The sequence below is a fragment of the Ostrea edulis genome, chromosome 4, assembly GCF_947568905.1.
Source record: "Ostrea edulis chromosome 4, xbOstEdul1.1, whole genome shotgun sequence".
Classification (NCBI taxonomy): Eukaryota; Metazoa; Mollusca; class Bivalvia; order Ostreida; family Ostreidae; genus Ostrea; species Ostrea edulis.
In genome coordinates, this window is record NC_079167.1 from 34,717,284 (window position 1) to 34,734,589 (window position 17,306).

At 32.2% G+C, this 17,306-nt stretch overlaps 1 protein-coding gene and 1 long non-coding RNA gene across 2 annotated transcripts in view; both read left to right on the forward strand.

Moving 5' to 3' along the window:
- Positions 1 to 17,306, forward strand: part of LOC125668285 (uncharacterized) — a 174,248-nt gene that overhangs the window by 40,511 nt on the left and 116,431 nt on the right. Inside the window, exon 5 of the mRNA XM_056162491.1 lies at positions 10,169 to 10,266. Coding sequence (XP_056018466.1) covers positions 10,169 to 10,266 — 98 coding nt within the window. The remainder of the gene's footprint in view (positions 1 to 10,168; positions 10,267 to 17,306) is intronic.
- On the forward strand, positions 178 to 5,915 carry LOC125677075 (uncharacterized). The gene is made up of 4 exons (XR_008802347.1): positions 178 to 299; positions 2,925 to 3,009; positions 3,605 to 3,663; positions 5,688 to 5,915. It is a non-coding gene; the product is annotated as an uncharacterized LOC125677075 (long non-coding RNA).

The window sequence follows — 17,306 nt, forward strand, 5'->3', positions numbered from 1 at the left end:
TGTATGTATGTATGTATGTGTGTGTGTGTGTGTGTGTGTGTGTGTGTGTGTGTGTGTGTGTGTGTGTGTGTGAAATATTAAATAGAATATGACAACACGTTGTAATATGTAAGCGCTTTCATTTTTAAAAAAAATGAAACTTTCGGAACATATTCTTTATCGGTGTTAAGTAGAGCATAAAATCAAAGACTATCGAATGAAATATAATCTCGCTGCTCCGAGACTCCAACGCGAGCTACCTGAGACCCGGTGAATTTTCTACCGGATATGGATGTGCTTTAAGGAATTCCAGTGTTAATGTAAGTATCAATTAGAAATTATGGTATACTGTGCTTTATTTGTTTTTGCAATATATAGATCTACGTATCAATGCATTATTTTCCTAATGCCATCAGCTAATAAAGCTTAAATAAGAAATGGTAAGAAAGAGTTATCGTCCTTAGATTTGGACCTAGGCCAACTTTGAAAGAAGTTTTGATTATCGTGGAAAAAAATATTGAGAGGACATCTTTCTATTTCAAATGCCATAATTAAATTTTAATGTTGCATAGGGATTGTGTTCAATTTGTCAAACGCTGAAATGTTGCATGCAATTTACCATTTCCACGCAGAAAATATTAAAGTCTGTTTCATGTTTGAGGTATATATGTATCTGTGAATGTGCATGTTACAAGCAAAGAAAGATGCATTGCAAGTATCTTAAAACTTCTAAACTTAATATTTCTTTGATGGAAACATAATCATTTTCCTAATCTAGCAGTATAGATAAAGTGAATTTATTTTATGAAGAAAGTAAATTTTATTGATTGGATCTATTGTGGTGACCAGGGGGTGTATATACTACCCATTCATAATTTTTTGATAGGTAAAGATTTTGATAATTAAACTCATTGATGCATGCAGCACACCTAAGAAAATTAGAATGAATGAAAAGTATATGACATGTATTTGTATGATTATCATTTGGTACATATGTAAATGAAAAATTCCAACTTTTCCTTATATGATATGATATTTAATAATAATAACACCATATTTATATAGCACCCTTTTCCGGTGTGACCGGTCAACAGGGGATGCTTACTCCTCCTAGGCACCTGATCCCACCTCTGGTGTGTCCAGGGGTCCGTGTTTGCCCAACTATCTATTTTGTATTGCTTGTAGGAGTTATGAGATTGATCACTGTTCGTTATCTTCACCTTGCATACACTACATGTATGTACGCTCAAAGGTGACCAATTATGGATTGTTTTTAAGTGGAGGGAAAGCAACAATAAATGGAAATTAGAACATGACTAGATGTATACATGTATATATATATAGTAACCATTGCCAAAGTATATAATGTACTAGTGATAATTTTAAAAGTTGATCACAAAGCTGCAAAGGACATCAGGGGACAGTGCATTATATTTAACAGGATCCTCCCTTTATCTAATGCAGGGTTGTAATTGTCATTTATAACATGTATATTAAATCTGGTAAAAAATGTGCATATTAAACACCAGTGGACAATGCATTAATTAAAAGAATTTTATCAGATCATGCATCAATCTTCTTATATGTAGCAAAATATCGCAGTCTTTGATTTATATAAAATCATAGTAGAAAACATTTAAAATTCCTGAGTGGTGCAGGTCTCATACTCATTTACATCTGAGTTTCTGTAACCACACACATGTATTACTAATGTTTATTTATGCAAGCATTTATGATATATATTAATCATTAACACATATATTAATGTGACGGGACAATATACATGGATATACATCATAACTTTTTCCTTTATTGATACATAATAAGCAGTACATATTTTCATAAGTCATTTCTGAAAAACAATTCTCCTTTTATGAATGAAATACCTACATGCATTTCTGATCTTTTTAATTAATTTAGATTTACTTATTCCAATTACAAATTTATAATTACAGAAACACATAATTGAATCACAATTAGGATTACATTGCACTACACTGTAATTAACTATTGTTTTAATATGTATACATCAACTATATTTTGTCTGTAAGAAACCTTTCATTTTTAGTATTACATTTTGCAACATAATTATAAACAATAAAGTCTTAGAAATCAAAATTGAGCTGTGATGATGATCTCATCCAGAAGCTGTTCTAGAAATTTAGGAGAAGAAATTATTTTGCATGATCATATTACATGGATTTTTTTTTTCAAGTTTGGCCAAGTTAGGATCATAGTGTGCACTGAGTATTATCTAACCTAAAGTAAAGAATTTTGTAATTATAAGCTCTCTTTAATGAGAAGCTGACTGTGCAATGTTAATTATGTTACATGTTTTAGTTTGTACTATATATTTAACTGAATTGCCTTGTAAAAAGATTTGTGAATTAAATACAATTGTAACTGATCAAAATATTTATTATATTGCATGTTGATGGAGTTTTGAAAATTTAAAAGAATAAATTAAGGCGTCAAATAAGTATTGTGTTTCTGACCCAAAATTAAACACACTACCCTTAGTTTTTAAAATAAACATGTATTGTTGAAGAGATCATTGAAGAAACATTGTTTGGGGGACTTGACATCTGTAATTCAAATTTATCTATAATAAGAAATTTTAATCAAACTAAATCTAAAAGTTTCATTGACAAGTGAAAATAAGTTCAATAAGACACAATTAATTTGTTTAAATGGAGATTGTGATCAGAATATTAAAACTTAATTGTTTACAGTTAAAGAAAAAAGTTACGAATTATATGTTCCAATCTGAATTACAATTAGACTGGTATATTCGACTCGTCTTCGGTACACCTCAATACAAGGAAGTGTATCATAGAGAAGTGGGATTCTTTTTCTCTTGCCATTATTTTGACTTGCACAGCAATTTATATTTTTAGCCTATATTTCAAATCATAATACATATTTGTGCATGTGTCTGCTTTCAGTGTACTTTTTGGGGACTTTGAGTGATTCACCACCCTTTGAAGAAATGTATTTTGAGATCCTCAAAGGAATCCTAGATTTGTCAAGGTATCACATCTTCCTATAATTGAATGTAATGATTATGTTTTCAAGATTTTAAAGGAGATTATTTTGTCTACAAAGCGAGATCATTTTATCTGTCCTTAAATTTTTAACCAAGCTATACACTGCATGCAGATAATTATGTTTCTTAAAAAATAGTTATACATGTAGTATTTAAACATCTTTTTATGCATGGTTGTATATGTACATGTAACAGAACTTATGAAGTACATGTATATATATGTGTTCAGTGTTTTATTATGTAAAATCTACTTAGGGGTACTACTACATTTACAAATTATGTACATGCATACAAAGGCACAAACACAATTTCTACCTCAAAACTCAAAAAATTTAAGATTATAAGAATTAAGCTAATAATTATCCATGTAGCAGATCTTAGAAATATTTTCATGAAGAGATACATTATTGCTTATGCTATCACTTAATTTGCCTGTCTTGGTTGAGTATATAGTACACTTGCAGATGACACACACTGTTTCATGGAATACTGAATCTTAATTAATGACAAATCGTACAATTTCATAATATTACATTTTTTGTTACATACTAAATAAGTTCATGATTTTTTTCCTTTTAGAAGCCATGTTTTAATTGCTGCCCATCAAATAGTACTGTGTCTTGCATACAGTGTAAATTGTAAGTATTCAGTGTCTTAGTATAAATCGTTAGTATTTTGAAGCATGATGTTACAGTTAGTTTATTATGTCTCCCCTCTTCCAGGGGGATCGAGACATTGTTTTTGTATTTTCTGTCTGTCCATCTGTCTGTCACAAATTCTTGTGAACGCTTCTCCTCCTACCGTATATGGCTTATCCGCTAGACTTGAAACTTTGTACAATGCTTCAATGCCATATGGAGATGTGCATATTGTTGGGACGGGAAGATCCAATTATTTTCCTAAAAGTTATAGTGGATCTAAGAGGGGTGGAAGATGTTTAAATAGCTTGTGAATGCTTCTCCTCTGATATGGATTATCAGAGTTAGACTTAAACTTTTCAGAATACTTCAATGCCATTTGCAGATTGGCATATATTGTAGGGATAGGAAGATCCAATTGTGTTCTTAAAATCTTAGGGGTGGAGGGTATAAAATAATTTGTGAACACTTCTATATAATGGCTTATCGGAGTTCACAAATGTTTATATGCTTCTGCTCATGCTTTCTCCTCAATACCATACAGTACAATAAGGGGCAGTTTCATTTGGAGAACTTCCAATTTGGGGAGCTCAGGGAGACATTTGTATTTCCTAATAAACAATCTTTAGTTTCAAATTGTGATTATGGTATTTTTGTTTCTCTTCTATAAAATGTTAATTATATTAAATATCTATTTTGAAAAAAAATCATAAAATATATATGTAAAGTTATAATTAAAATTTTTCTTTCTGGTAAAATAGGCATAGTGTATATGCAGTGTAGGTAGAGATAAATCACATAGCAAAGAAAAATTCCAAATTGATTTTAGCCCACATGAGCTGAAAGCTTGAAAGAGCAATTCTGATCACTTTTTGCTGTCATCAGTCCATCTGTACAACCTTTTCAACTTCTTCTCCAGAACCATAGTGTTAATTTCAGCCTAACTTGCCACCCTTCACAGGGGAGATAATCACAAAATAGGGTGGGTTCATTAAAAGTCTTCTCAAGAACCACAGGGCCAGAAGAGCTGAAATTTACAAGCAAGCTTCCTGGCATAGTGTAGATTCAGGTTTATTAAAATCATGACCCCCTAGGGATAGGATGGGGCCACAATAGGGGATCAAAGTTTTACATGCAAAGGTATAGGGAAAATCTTTTAAAAATCTTCTTCTCAAGAATCACTGGGCCAGGAAAGCACAAATTTACAAGAAAGCTTCCTGACATAGTGCAGATTCAAGTTTGATAACATCATGCCCCCCGGGGGTAGGATGGGGCAACAATTGGGGATCAAAGTTTTACATACAAATATATAGGGAAAATATAACATCTTCTCAAGAACCAATGGACCAGAAAGTAAGACAAAAGTTTATATTTACATGAAAGCTCCCTGACATAGTGCAGATCCAAATTTGTTAAAACCATAGCTCCCAGGGGTAGGATGGGGCCACAATAGGGGATCAAAATTTCACATACAAATATATAAGGAAAATCTTTTGATTTTTTTTAAAAGAATCACTGGGCCAGAAAGTCTTACATTTATGTCAAAGCTTGCTGACATAGTGCAGATTTAAGTTTGTTAAAATTATGCCCCCCCCCCCCCCCCCCCCCCCCGGGGAAGGGTGTGGCCACAATAGGGGATCAAAGTTTAACATACAAATATATAGGGAAAATCTTTTTCTCAAGAAGCCATTGGTACAACGAAATTTACATTCACATGAAAGCTTCCTGACATAGTGCAGATTCAATTTTGTAATAATCATGGTTACGGGGGAAGTTGGGGCCACAATAAGGATCAAAGCTTTACATGCAAATATACAAGAACAATCTTTAAATATGGGCCAAGGTAACTCATGTGAGCAATGTGGTCCATGGGCCTCTTGTCTTTAATGCTATTGATACTAAATTGAAACAGAATAGATATCTAGAAGGAGTAATTAAGACAATCAATCAGTATTCATATTTCATACTGGAAAATAAAATTTAGATAGCTTATATTGATCATTGTGAATTTTTCTTTCTTTCAGAGATTCATTTTGAGGAAATAGCTGGTGTGCAGTGCACATTCCTAAATGAATTCATCAGTTTACATTAAGGATCTACCTTTAAATCCTGTAATCTGGGATGCTCTAAAGTGCATGTCACAGACTAAAGTTATAAAAATAACTTCCAAGAATTTTTAAGAAATTGTTATAACTTTGAAATGTATGTATATACATGTATACTGATATTGAATTAAATTTTATAAAATTTCAGCATCTGATTTTATGTATATATAGACATATTGTAAAAATTTTCCACTCTAAAGGTTTAATTTCTTTAATATTTAAGACTTAAAAAAAAAACTTTTGCAGATACAGTGGTGTAACATTTGTCTTACTTTCTGATCAATACATATAGATAAGAAAACTATGTATATTTCAATAAATGTGGAAAATTTTCAACCATTGATTTTCCATTTATGAGTAGTAACTTGTATATAGTACTTCTTAACCAACTTTGATACTGTATAACTATAACTAACTGCTTGCATGCATTGCAGAGCACAACTGTAGTAATAATTCACATTTGCTGATGAATTGCTTTAGCATAAAGAGTAAAATTAGTATGTTAAGTTTTGAATTTATGAAAATGCATATTAGGCTTTTCACAGATATTTCTTAAGATATATAGAAAATATGTATATATTCATATAATTGTATAAATCCTGCTAATCTAGCTTCTTCCTAAGTGAGGTGTATGGCACGCCATATTTATACAATGTATCTACCGGGTATTCCTTTAAGGATTTCATATATAATTTATGAAATATCTTCTATTTCTGATAAGATATCTAATAAATCTTATAAGATATATATCTCATATAAAATATAGTTTATAAAATATTTAAGATATATATTATAAATTATGAGAGATATCTCCTAAGCTTTATAAGATATCTTGTATATCAAATGATATCATATTTAACAGATATCTTATAAAACATGAAATATCTTAAATGTTTTATAAGATTTCTCACAAGCTTTATAAGTTATCTTGCATATCTTATAAGATATCTCATAAACAATTTAAAAAAAAAATATAGCTCAAACTTTGATATATCTTATAATATACATGTAAGATATCTTATATGTTTTATGATATATATCGTATAAAAGTAAATTCATATGATACATTATAAAGTTAACAAGATGTCTTATAAAATTTCGTTTTTGAGATATCTTATAAGATATCTTATTAAGTTTGAGATATCTTAAAAGACATAAGATATATGTTTTAGAAGATAACTTACAAAATATATAACATATTTTATCAGATATCCAATTATAAAGGATACAATTAATACATTTCATTAACTTTAGAAGATATCTTGTAAGTTTAATAAGATATCTTATAAAATTTATGAGATATCTTTAAAGAGGAATAAATCTAAAAATAGCATGCTATAGAAGTGTAGTAATAGAATCTAACAATAACATCAATTTCATTTTTTCTGTGAAGTTGATGATTAACTTATAATGTGATATATTATTTTGTGCAGTTTATATGAGTCGCAATTATACTATAAGGGAGGAATCGCACATTTTCTTCACCAATTCTATTTTCAATGCAAAATATTCTCTTTTTGTAACCAATGCTGAAGATAACTTAATTTGTTAAAAATCCTTGACAAGAGAAAAAAAAATTGTTTTGTCCTGTGACTTGCCCACTCTACAAAATCCTAAATCGGGGAGGGGGAACTTTTCTTTTAAGTTCGAAAAAATTCATGATTTCTTAATTCGGAGGGGGGAGGGGGTGTTAAAAACTTACTACCAAAGATAAATTTTTTATACAAATTCTCCATGAATACATGCATCTATGTTTGCAGTTCTGTCTTTACCCTAAATACCACTATAAATGAAAATAGAAGAAAGCAGTCTCCCCAATTTCTTTATTTGCATATGTTATAAACAATGGAATTATTACCGTTGCCCCCCCCCCCTCCCCCGAACAAAAGAAGAAAAGACCCTCCCCCTCATGACACGACAATAAGACTAAATATCAGTTAAACTACAATCTAAATCTTTAAATGACTTTAACTTCCTGAGCTTTTCACTATTTCACAATCATCGCTGGTATGACAGTTTCTAGTTTGCATTGATGATACATGTCTATTACAGTATATAGAAAATGACTATAACTTTGGCAGATTTATTTCCGGTTTCCTTCACTGCGGAATTTGACCTCACCTCTAACCTTTTAATGGGTCAAAAAACCCACGTGGTGTAAATTTAAATAACAATAACGTTAGTAGGGGTGATAGCTATCGGAATGAATTTCCACAGTATTACTCAGTTCTTGTTGCCATAGCAACAAAAACTTTTTGAATGTCCTTATCAGAAAGTTCACAATCTAACCTTTCAGTAAATATATACTTTTTATAGGTAAATAAGATCAAAACTACAGAGAAAATACATTGATTATATATTGCTAATTTACAAGAAACACATTTCTCAGCCATGTAAGGGGTTAAATCAAAACGCATGTTCTAAAGTGGAGCTGTACTGCGTTTGTAAATTCGCAAAATATGCACGAAAATCATTACCATTTCTGAACTATATAGAGATCATTTCATTTTATTTTTTTTACTCAAGATAATCACAAAGCATGTAGTTTTCTCGATATCCTTCTATAACTAACCAAATATTACAGCTCTATCCACGTACACAGACATGCATGCAACAGCAATGGTTTTATTGATATTGATAAAATTAGTACATAAATTTGTAGATCATATTATGATGGCTAGAACAAAAATTGAACTCATAACATTCCGTTCCATGCTCCGTACCGCGTTTCAACAACAAGTTGCTACTTTCGTTTTCGACGACAAGTCAGACCAAACAAGATAAACAACTTTAACATTAATTTCTAAATATAGTTATTTTGATTTTATATCATGGGTTAACTATGTATAGGACGTCCTTTTCAAAAGTCCACGAAACATGAATGCTAAAGTGCATAAGTTGGCTGACATTTTACCTCGCTACATTGTGCAGCACGACGGTCAGTTCTTTCCCAATATAAATCTTAGCATATCTATTTAGAAGAGTTTTTATGGCTTTATGCTAGTTTTACAATTTTGCAATACAAATTCTAAAAGGGCAATATATAATCATTTTATATTACCAAACAAAACAAAGAACGGAGCTCAATATGGTACATAATCAAGGTGAAAAAAGTGTTGTTTTACATTTCTTTTAATGCCGTTTTCTCAATAATGACTTAAAATTCAACAAACCTGATATTGTCGTGGCGGCTCACATATGATGTAGGTTCTTTAAACCACCGTGGGTTATGCATGATATCCCTTCCAATCCATGCCGCCAGTTCCTTAAGCTCAAAACAAACAAAAGAATCGACGCCATCATCATAAGCAACATTCTTCGTCATAAGATTTCAATTTCGGGTTCCAACATATTTCAGATTCAAGTCTGCACCCTGTATTTCCTACAAATATACTTCTACTATTGCATCCAAACTTTATTATGAACAAACTTTGCAGTGCCTAGATTTATACCATCTTCTACTTAATCCACCTACGTGTTCTTGTTCTTCGTCTTCTTTCAACTATAGTCCAGCTGGACACGTCTTTACTGGTGATGTTGATATAGTTGAAAATGAGTACCTCAAATCACTTATTCTAAAAGGTCCCAAAGACAGAGAACCTCGCTCTTTCAATTGGCGACAGAACTTCATTTTGTCGAAGACTATGCCAGACGATGGCCTAAATGTGAAAATAATCTCGATACATTGTCAGAATGGATTAAACGTAAAAGCGGAATATTAAAATCTCGCATTAGACACATTAAAACAAAAGTATGTACTATCTATCTTTCAGTAAACCAGAAGTGATAAAAGAATTAGATCGTATAAATGAGGAATGTGTTTTGGTACCAGCTGACAAAAATTGTAACAACTTTGTTTCGGTTGTAAGGCTCATTATTACAGCTGTGTTTTAAACGAATTTGACATTAATTCCACTTTTGGTAATCGTACTTATATCCCAACTGCCCTTTGAATGATGAAATTATTTATAACCATGCTTCAGTTTTGGACACATCAATGGGACGGATGAATATGAGTTACCGTACTTATACTGGATTCCTAAAGTTCATAAAACCCCTTACAAACAAAGATACATTGCTGAATACAGTAAGTGTTCTACCAAGCCCCCATCCTTTCTCCTCACGAAAATATTGAAAACTGTGAAGGAGAAACTTCAAACGTACTGTGCCACTATATATGCCAGAATTTGTGTTAATCAAATGATAATATAGGGACATTACATACAGTACATGTAGTGCACTTTTATCAGATAACATTGAATGGCCAGAATGTTAAAATACGTTGTTGCAACATCGGCAATTACCATATGATACATTTGTGTTGTCTAAAAGACAATGAGACAAGATACAGGTAAATTGAAGTATTTAATTTGAGAAATATCAAACAATCTTTTCTGTAGATCTGTGACCACGATAGCGGCTTTGTTTGGGGTGTTTCTCATATGTGGTTCACTATACTTGATATATCGGGAGAGGAAGAACAATTCACAACAAAAACGTAAATATATTCTTCTTACTTTTGTTTAAACATACTTAATGGTACATATTGGGGTTGGTTTTTTTCTTTATACATAATAAATGTAAATATAGCATTGTTACTTTTCTTTACACATACTAAAAGGTAACTATATCATTGTTATTTTTCTTTGCATACACTAAATGGTAAATATATCAGTGTTACTTATTTAAACATCAAATGCTTCTTCGAGATATCAAAGAGTTATCATATATACAGTCGTCAAACATTCAACTTTGGAACAGAAATAGAAAGTCATCTACCCAAATTAAAAATTGCCATGTTCCATTAAGAGGCATTTTTATTAATCCTTTTCAGATCTCATGTGCTCCATCTCATGTTATAAGATTGATCGCTGTTCGTTATATTCACTTTCTCAAAATGTTCTATAAAAAGTGTAAAACCTGTGATAAATTGATCACTAGGAATTCTTTAATTAGAAAGTTTACCGGACGTAACTTCTGTACCAAAACTTCAAAATTTGACCTATAAATCTTCTAACGTTGTCTACGCAATTCAGTGTAACCTTTGTGGATTAATTTATGTCGGGTAAACTAAGGGGTCCTTAAATAAAAGAATATCGGTACACCGATTTCAAATGAATAATGTTGACAATCAACTGTTTGATAAGCAATTCAGTATCCCAGATCATTCCATTTTGTCTTTGAAGGTTAGAATACTTTGGAAAAAATTGTCATCATACTAGCAATCAGCATCACGTACCCTTTTTCGTATTCAAGGAGAAGGTCACTGCAAGACTTTGGGCACTGCAGTGACATATAGATGTAACGAAAACACATACAATGTAGGAAATTTGACTAGTCCACAAGGAAATAACGTTCATAATGATGGGACTTTATCCAAATACACAAGCACGTAATCGCAGTCATGGACATCGTTCATATAAAAGACTACACATACATTATGTGTCATACTTCTTTCACTTTTGCCTTACGTCAACTGTTGGTGGTTTAAAGAGGCTGTGGTGGGCAACAATCATATTCATAGAATCCAATCTATATTCTAATATTTAACAATCCAAGTATGGACTAGGCTTGGCTTCTTCAAATAACGTATTCAAATTCCTCGATGGAACAGGGTAAAGTTCTGTGCGAATATGATGTCATCAAAATCAGTGTGCCAAGAATGGCCTAACAATTTGTGAAATACTTACCTTAAACGAAACTGTTGAAACCCTTGTACAATCAACTTGTTTGTAAGTATCCTGCCTCGATTTAAAAACTGATCATACACAGAACAAACTCTGGTGTATCGAATGAGTTGAGGGATATAAACACCACATGTAGATGATGATGGAATATTGCTATATAAATATTTGAAGTTGACGGTGGAGAAGCTGAAATCATCCCGTTTGTCATAAAGTTTCTCTTAATTTCGTATCCCATATTAGAGTTACGAGATCGATCAATAGATCGATTTACGCACTAACTGTCAATATATCCCTATCTTGTTACTTCTTTTCAACATATGAAATTGTAAATATAGTCTTGTTACTTTTATTTACATATACTAAATGATAGAGATATCATTGTTAATTTTTTTGACACATACCAAATGGTTATTTTTCTTTAAACATACTAAATTGTAAATACATGTATTTCCATGTTAGTTTCCTTCATACATACTAAATGGTAAAATAATCCTCGTTCGTTTTTTTTCTTTACACGTAATAAATAATAAATGTATCATTGTTACTTTTACTTACAAATGGAAAATATATTTCCTCCTAATTTTTCTTTACACAGTACATCATTGTTACTTTTCTTCAGACACACTAAATGGTAAATATGTCCTCATTACCATTCTTTACACATACTAAATCGTAACTTGTTGCTTTTCTTCGAATAAAGAAGGTGAAATGACATTGTTATATTTCTTTACACATGCTAAATGGTAAATATATCCTTGTTAATTTTTAAACGATATATCATTGCCCCTTTTCTTTACAGATACTAAATGATAAAAATTGTCTTTTTACTTTTCTTTAACGCTTTCTATACCCGAAAATTTTAGAGGGTTTCAAAGATTAATTTCTTAAATCGATTGAAATCGATATGTGCCCGATTTGGGGTATACATATGACAAATAATGTTGTTGTGAATTTGACAAGGAACTTTTCATAAAGCTGGTCATGGCATCCTGTAACCTCAAAGAGGTCTACGGGGTCAAAGGTTATTTAAGTGCAGAGTTTTTCATTCTTTTTCTCCGAAATATACAACACCCTTTTTGTGACTATAGACATTGCATCATCATACACGAAGATTTCTCGCGATGAAATCAATGAGGCATGTAAGGAAGTTTGGAACAGTAGAAGACATCAAAAACACCACTGACTCCTTAGTGGAGCTTTTGGAACATGTACTAAACGCAATAAATTAATGTTCAATGGGGAACATTACCCCAATATAAGTGGCGCGGTTATGGGAACTAAAATATGTCGCCCTCTTATGCAAACATATTTATGGATAGATTAGAAAAACAACTTTTACTACAAGTACCCATCAAACTGCTAAACTGGCTTAGGTTTATCAATGACCAGGGCCGTAAATTAACCTTCAATTTGGAGGAGGCAGGAAATTAGGCGGGGGTCTGGGGGCCGCCCAGGCCCCCAGACGCTGAGCACATTTTGTGCACACTGAACACGTTTCGTGCAAAATCCTTGATTCTAGGGCCTTCTAAGATGTTACTTGACTAACTCATTCTAAAAGAAAGATTTGGAATGCTTTTTAAGGGAGGTATCATGTTCTTAGTTATTGGAAACAACATAAATTCTAATGAACTTTAAATTTTAATTTTTTTTGGCTCAAAAATTGGAGGAGGCAGCTGCCTCCTCCGCCTCCATGTAATTTACGGCCCTGATGACATAGAAATCAAATGAGTAGAAAGAAGGGAAAGTCTGGACAATTTTGTGTCCTTTGTCAATTCATTTCAGTATAGCATCAAGTTCCCTGTGGATATTTCAGATGCCACCAATACATTTCTTGATACAACATCCACTCTTAGAAATGGCGAAATTGAATTTGATTTTCATACAAAACCGACCAACGCCCATTTATATTTAAGTGTAAATCCGTCAGATACCAAAAATCGTCAAAAAGGGTACCGGTAGTCGCAAGATAAGAATGTTTTCTTGTTTGATATTTTCTTCATATGTCAGAATGTCATCCTAAAATTGCCCAACTCCGTATCTATTTTTAGTAAATGCTCTGCATAATAGTAGCAATTCATAACAAATTTATGAGGAATATATGCACGATTTGGTTGACTCCGGAATAATTTATTACAATGCATTTATTTTGAAATTGTTTTTCTTATAAAAATGTGTTATCAACAACACAATAAATACTGTAAAAATGAATTCTGGTGATTAGATTCGTTTGTATGAGGTCTCGAGATAGACCCACATAAAACTAGTAATTGCTCTCAAGAGCAAGTAGAAAAATAAATAAAAATAAAAATATTCTTTAGACTAATCCTAGTTCCAATATTCAGCTTGGCAAATAATATATACGTGGCGAAAATTGAATTACAAACACTATATATAGCTACAAGTTAGTATGTTTTGATGATTAAGGAGGATTGTAAAAATAATGTTTCCATTGCTTATTATTTTGCTGAAAAATTATTCTGTAGAACCTCATATTATGTGATTGATTTTTAGATTTTGTAAAGAGCTGTTTTGAAAAATCTACAATAAATGTACTATTGAGGGTTTGGGCATTGCTATCTCCCTTTGTAAGAACTCTTTAATATTGTTTGGTGAAAAGGGTGGTAGTACAAACGATGCAAGGAGGTAATCTTAATAAAATGAATATTTCATGTTATTTTTCAACTTCTGGGAGTTGTTGTGGAACATCGCTGCACTAAGAAAGTGAAAATAAATTGTTAAAGATATAGGAGTGTGCTAAAAAACTACAACTTATTTAAGACGCTCAAACAGGTCTGAAAATTTCGCGACACAGCATTTCCTGTTTACAGTACCAAAGTGGAATATTTACGATAGACAGTTAGACATTAGACCTACTTGTTTAAAACTTTTAAAAATTAAAAGTATCTGTCCAAAGCATCGTGATGAGTTCGGTATTTACTGGCGAGTCTACAAAATAACATGCCAATGTGAAGATAATTCCCAAATGAGTAAGGCGAAAGCGAGCAGAGGTGCACATCCATCCTCATGGGGTTACAGGAGTTACTGCAATACCTGAGGAAAAAACCCACTACATCTCCCCAAAATACACTATACCCAACACTGCAACACATCCGGGTGCCATAGCTTGGATGACGTATCATAAGGTATACCACACCCGATTAGATTAAAGACGATATATTATTATATTTCAAATGTTGGTAGATAAAGATGCGGGTTGCGTCGAAAATTTGAGGATTAAATAATTAACATTGTCGTGGCCTTTTCAGTTCTTTTATACAATTCTTTTCTGGTCTTGTATTTTTCTAGATCCGACACTTTTAGAAAGTAAGGTGTTGTTGTTGGGATATATATATATATATATATATATATATATATATATATATATATATATAAGCGCACGGAAATAGCAATGAACTCTTAAATGAACATAACTGCCCTAAGTGAAGATATATTTAATACAAAGCACAGAAAATTTCACTTTATTTGGATACCCACTTCCGCCCCTACCCGGGGTTGAACTCACGACCTGCGGAACCAAATCTCCAAGCAGCGTGTAACCAGCGCACTAGACTGCTCGACCATTTAGGCAAGTCTATATAAATATATATATATATATATATATATATATATATATATATATATATATATATATATATTAGAAGTTGATTCGGCACAGTTGTAAATAAATATTGAAAATCAGAATGACACATTCCATAAAAAACAATCATTTACTGCAAGCGCTTTCTCCATGTCTGCATGGTTCATCAGGCAGTTCAAATATGTATACAAAAATTGTTTAGTAACGTCTTTGTTATGACGTCAATTAAACGAGTCCTTTATGACGTCATTATAACGTTAACCGGTAGCGTTTAGTAATTGTCTATTTTGTAAAAATATTATGCTAAATTGTAGTTCAATTATTCAAATAATTATTTTCTATTAAGACTTGGATTGAAAAGTTTAATAAAATAGTCCTCTTTGGATTTGCGAGTTATTTCATTTTCAGTCCACATTTTAAAGAACGGGAACACTTTAAATTTACCACCCCCGCATTCCGCAAAATGCTCACTACATGGGGTGTTCCGCACACTAGGATCTTTTACTTGTTGTTTGTGTACCCTTACTCGCGCATTAAGTTTGTTCGTTTGTCCTATGTAGTTTTCTCCACAAGTTGGGCAAGTGGCATAGTAAATAAGGTTCTCGGATTTACAGTTCATGTTGGCATTGACTTTCAATATTTTCCCGGATTTAAAAGTAATGGAATCACCCTCTTCTATGTATTCACACGTCCCGCAGCGTGGGTCACCACATTTTTTGACGTATTTGACCTTATTCAGGGAGAAATTGGCTCGAGTTAGTAGTTTTTTTTAAGGCATAATTTGTTTTCATAATGTAAAACGTCTGAAGATTTTTTAAAAATGAAAGCGCTTACGTTTTACAACGTTTTGTCATATTTAATTTAACATAATACCTATTGATTACTGGACACTGAGGCAATTTTTCACATTTGGAGATATATATATATATATATAAAGCACTGAAGAACCAGCAACATTCAGTATCCAAAACTGTCGGATCTATATTAAATAGATACAATGGTCAGGGAAAATAATTATATAAAGCACTAGAATGACCAACGACATGAACAAGGGAAAGGATTACATTATGGAGAAAACACAAATATAATTAACAACTAGTTCTAATTGTAACGGGGACCGTTACAGATGTTCCCCAAACCTCCCCCAATTAAAAAGTGATGTCCTTGTGAATATATAGCAAAAAATCATTTTATTTTAGCCTTTAATTACATGTAGTACGTTCAATATGGTCGTTTCAATACCAAGAAATGAAAGAAAGCGTTGCACGAATTTTTGTTGATGTCGTTCAACAGGCATTTGTATCATATACCCACAGTATGAATTTCATAACCTTTCCACCAAATATAAGGAAGTTATAGCGATTTTAAAATCGTCCAATCAGAAATCAGCACACGTGCATGCACGTGCTGAGCAGTAATTCTAACCATAGCAATTTGTAAGGAGTACCAAGACACTTCTAAACCCCTTATATCAATACAACTTGATGAAAAACAAAAACGTTATTGCCCTTTAAAAATTTAACATTTGAAAAACGTTGCACGCGCATGCGCGTGTGCGTTGGTATTTTTTTGTTACACCAATATGTCGATACACATATTGTCTACGTATGCTGTGAATATCATCTCATTCGCTTCATAAATAAGATAGTTACAAACGTTTTAGAATTATCCAATCAAAATGAAGCGCACGTGCATGTGTGTGCAAATTGATAATTTTGACCATGCAGATCAGTTAAGGGTCTCAATATCTACCTATGATATGAATATCAAGGCATTTCAATGAACAACAAAAAAGTTAGACTGATTCCAAAGTTAGTGTACAAATTTTGTAATGCACGTGCACGCGCATGCGTGCGCGTGCAGACAAAATAACTATTATTTTTTATATCTACAAATGATATACTACCATCCTATATAGCTTTCATATCGATCCCTTTAATATTTTGATTTTCCATTTTTTGTACCGAAATTGCAGTGCACGTGCGCGCGCGTGCATGCACGTGGAGACAAAATGACTATCATTATGCACATCTACAAACGCTATACTATCATCCTGGAAAGTTTCATATCGATCCCTTTTGTAGTTTCTGAGAACACTACCGGACAAAAAAGTACTGGAGAAAAAGAATAACTAGTTCTAATTGTAACGGGGACCGTTACATATGTTCCCCAAACCTCCCCCAATTAAAAAGTGATGTCCTTGTGAATCTATAGCAAAAAATCATTTTATTTTAGCCTTTAATTACATGTAGT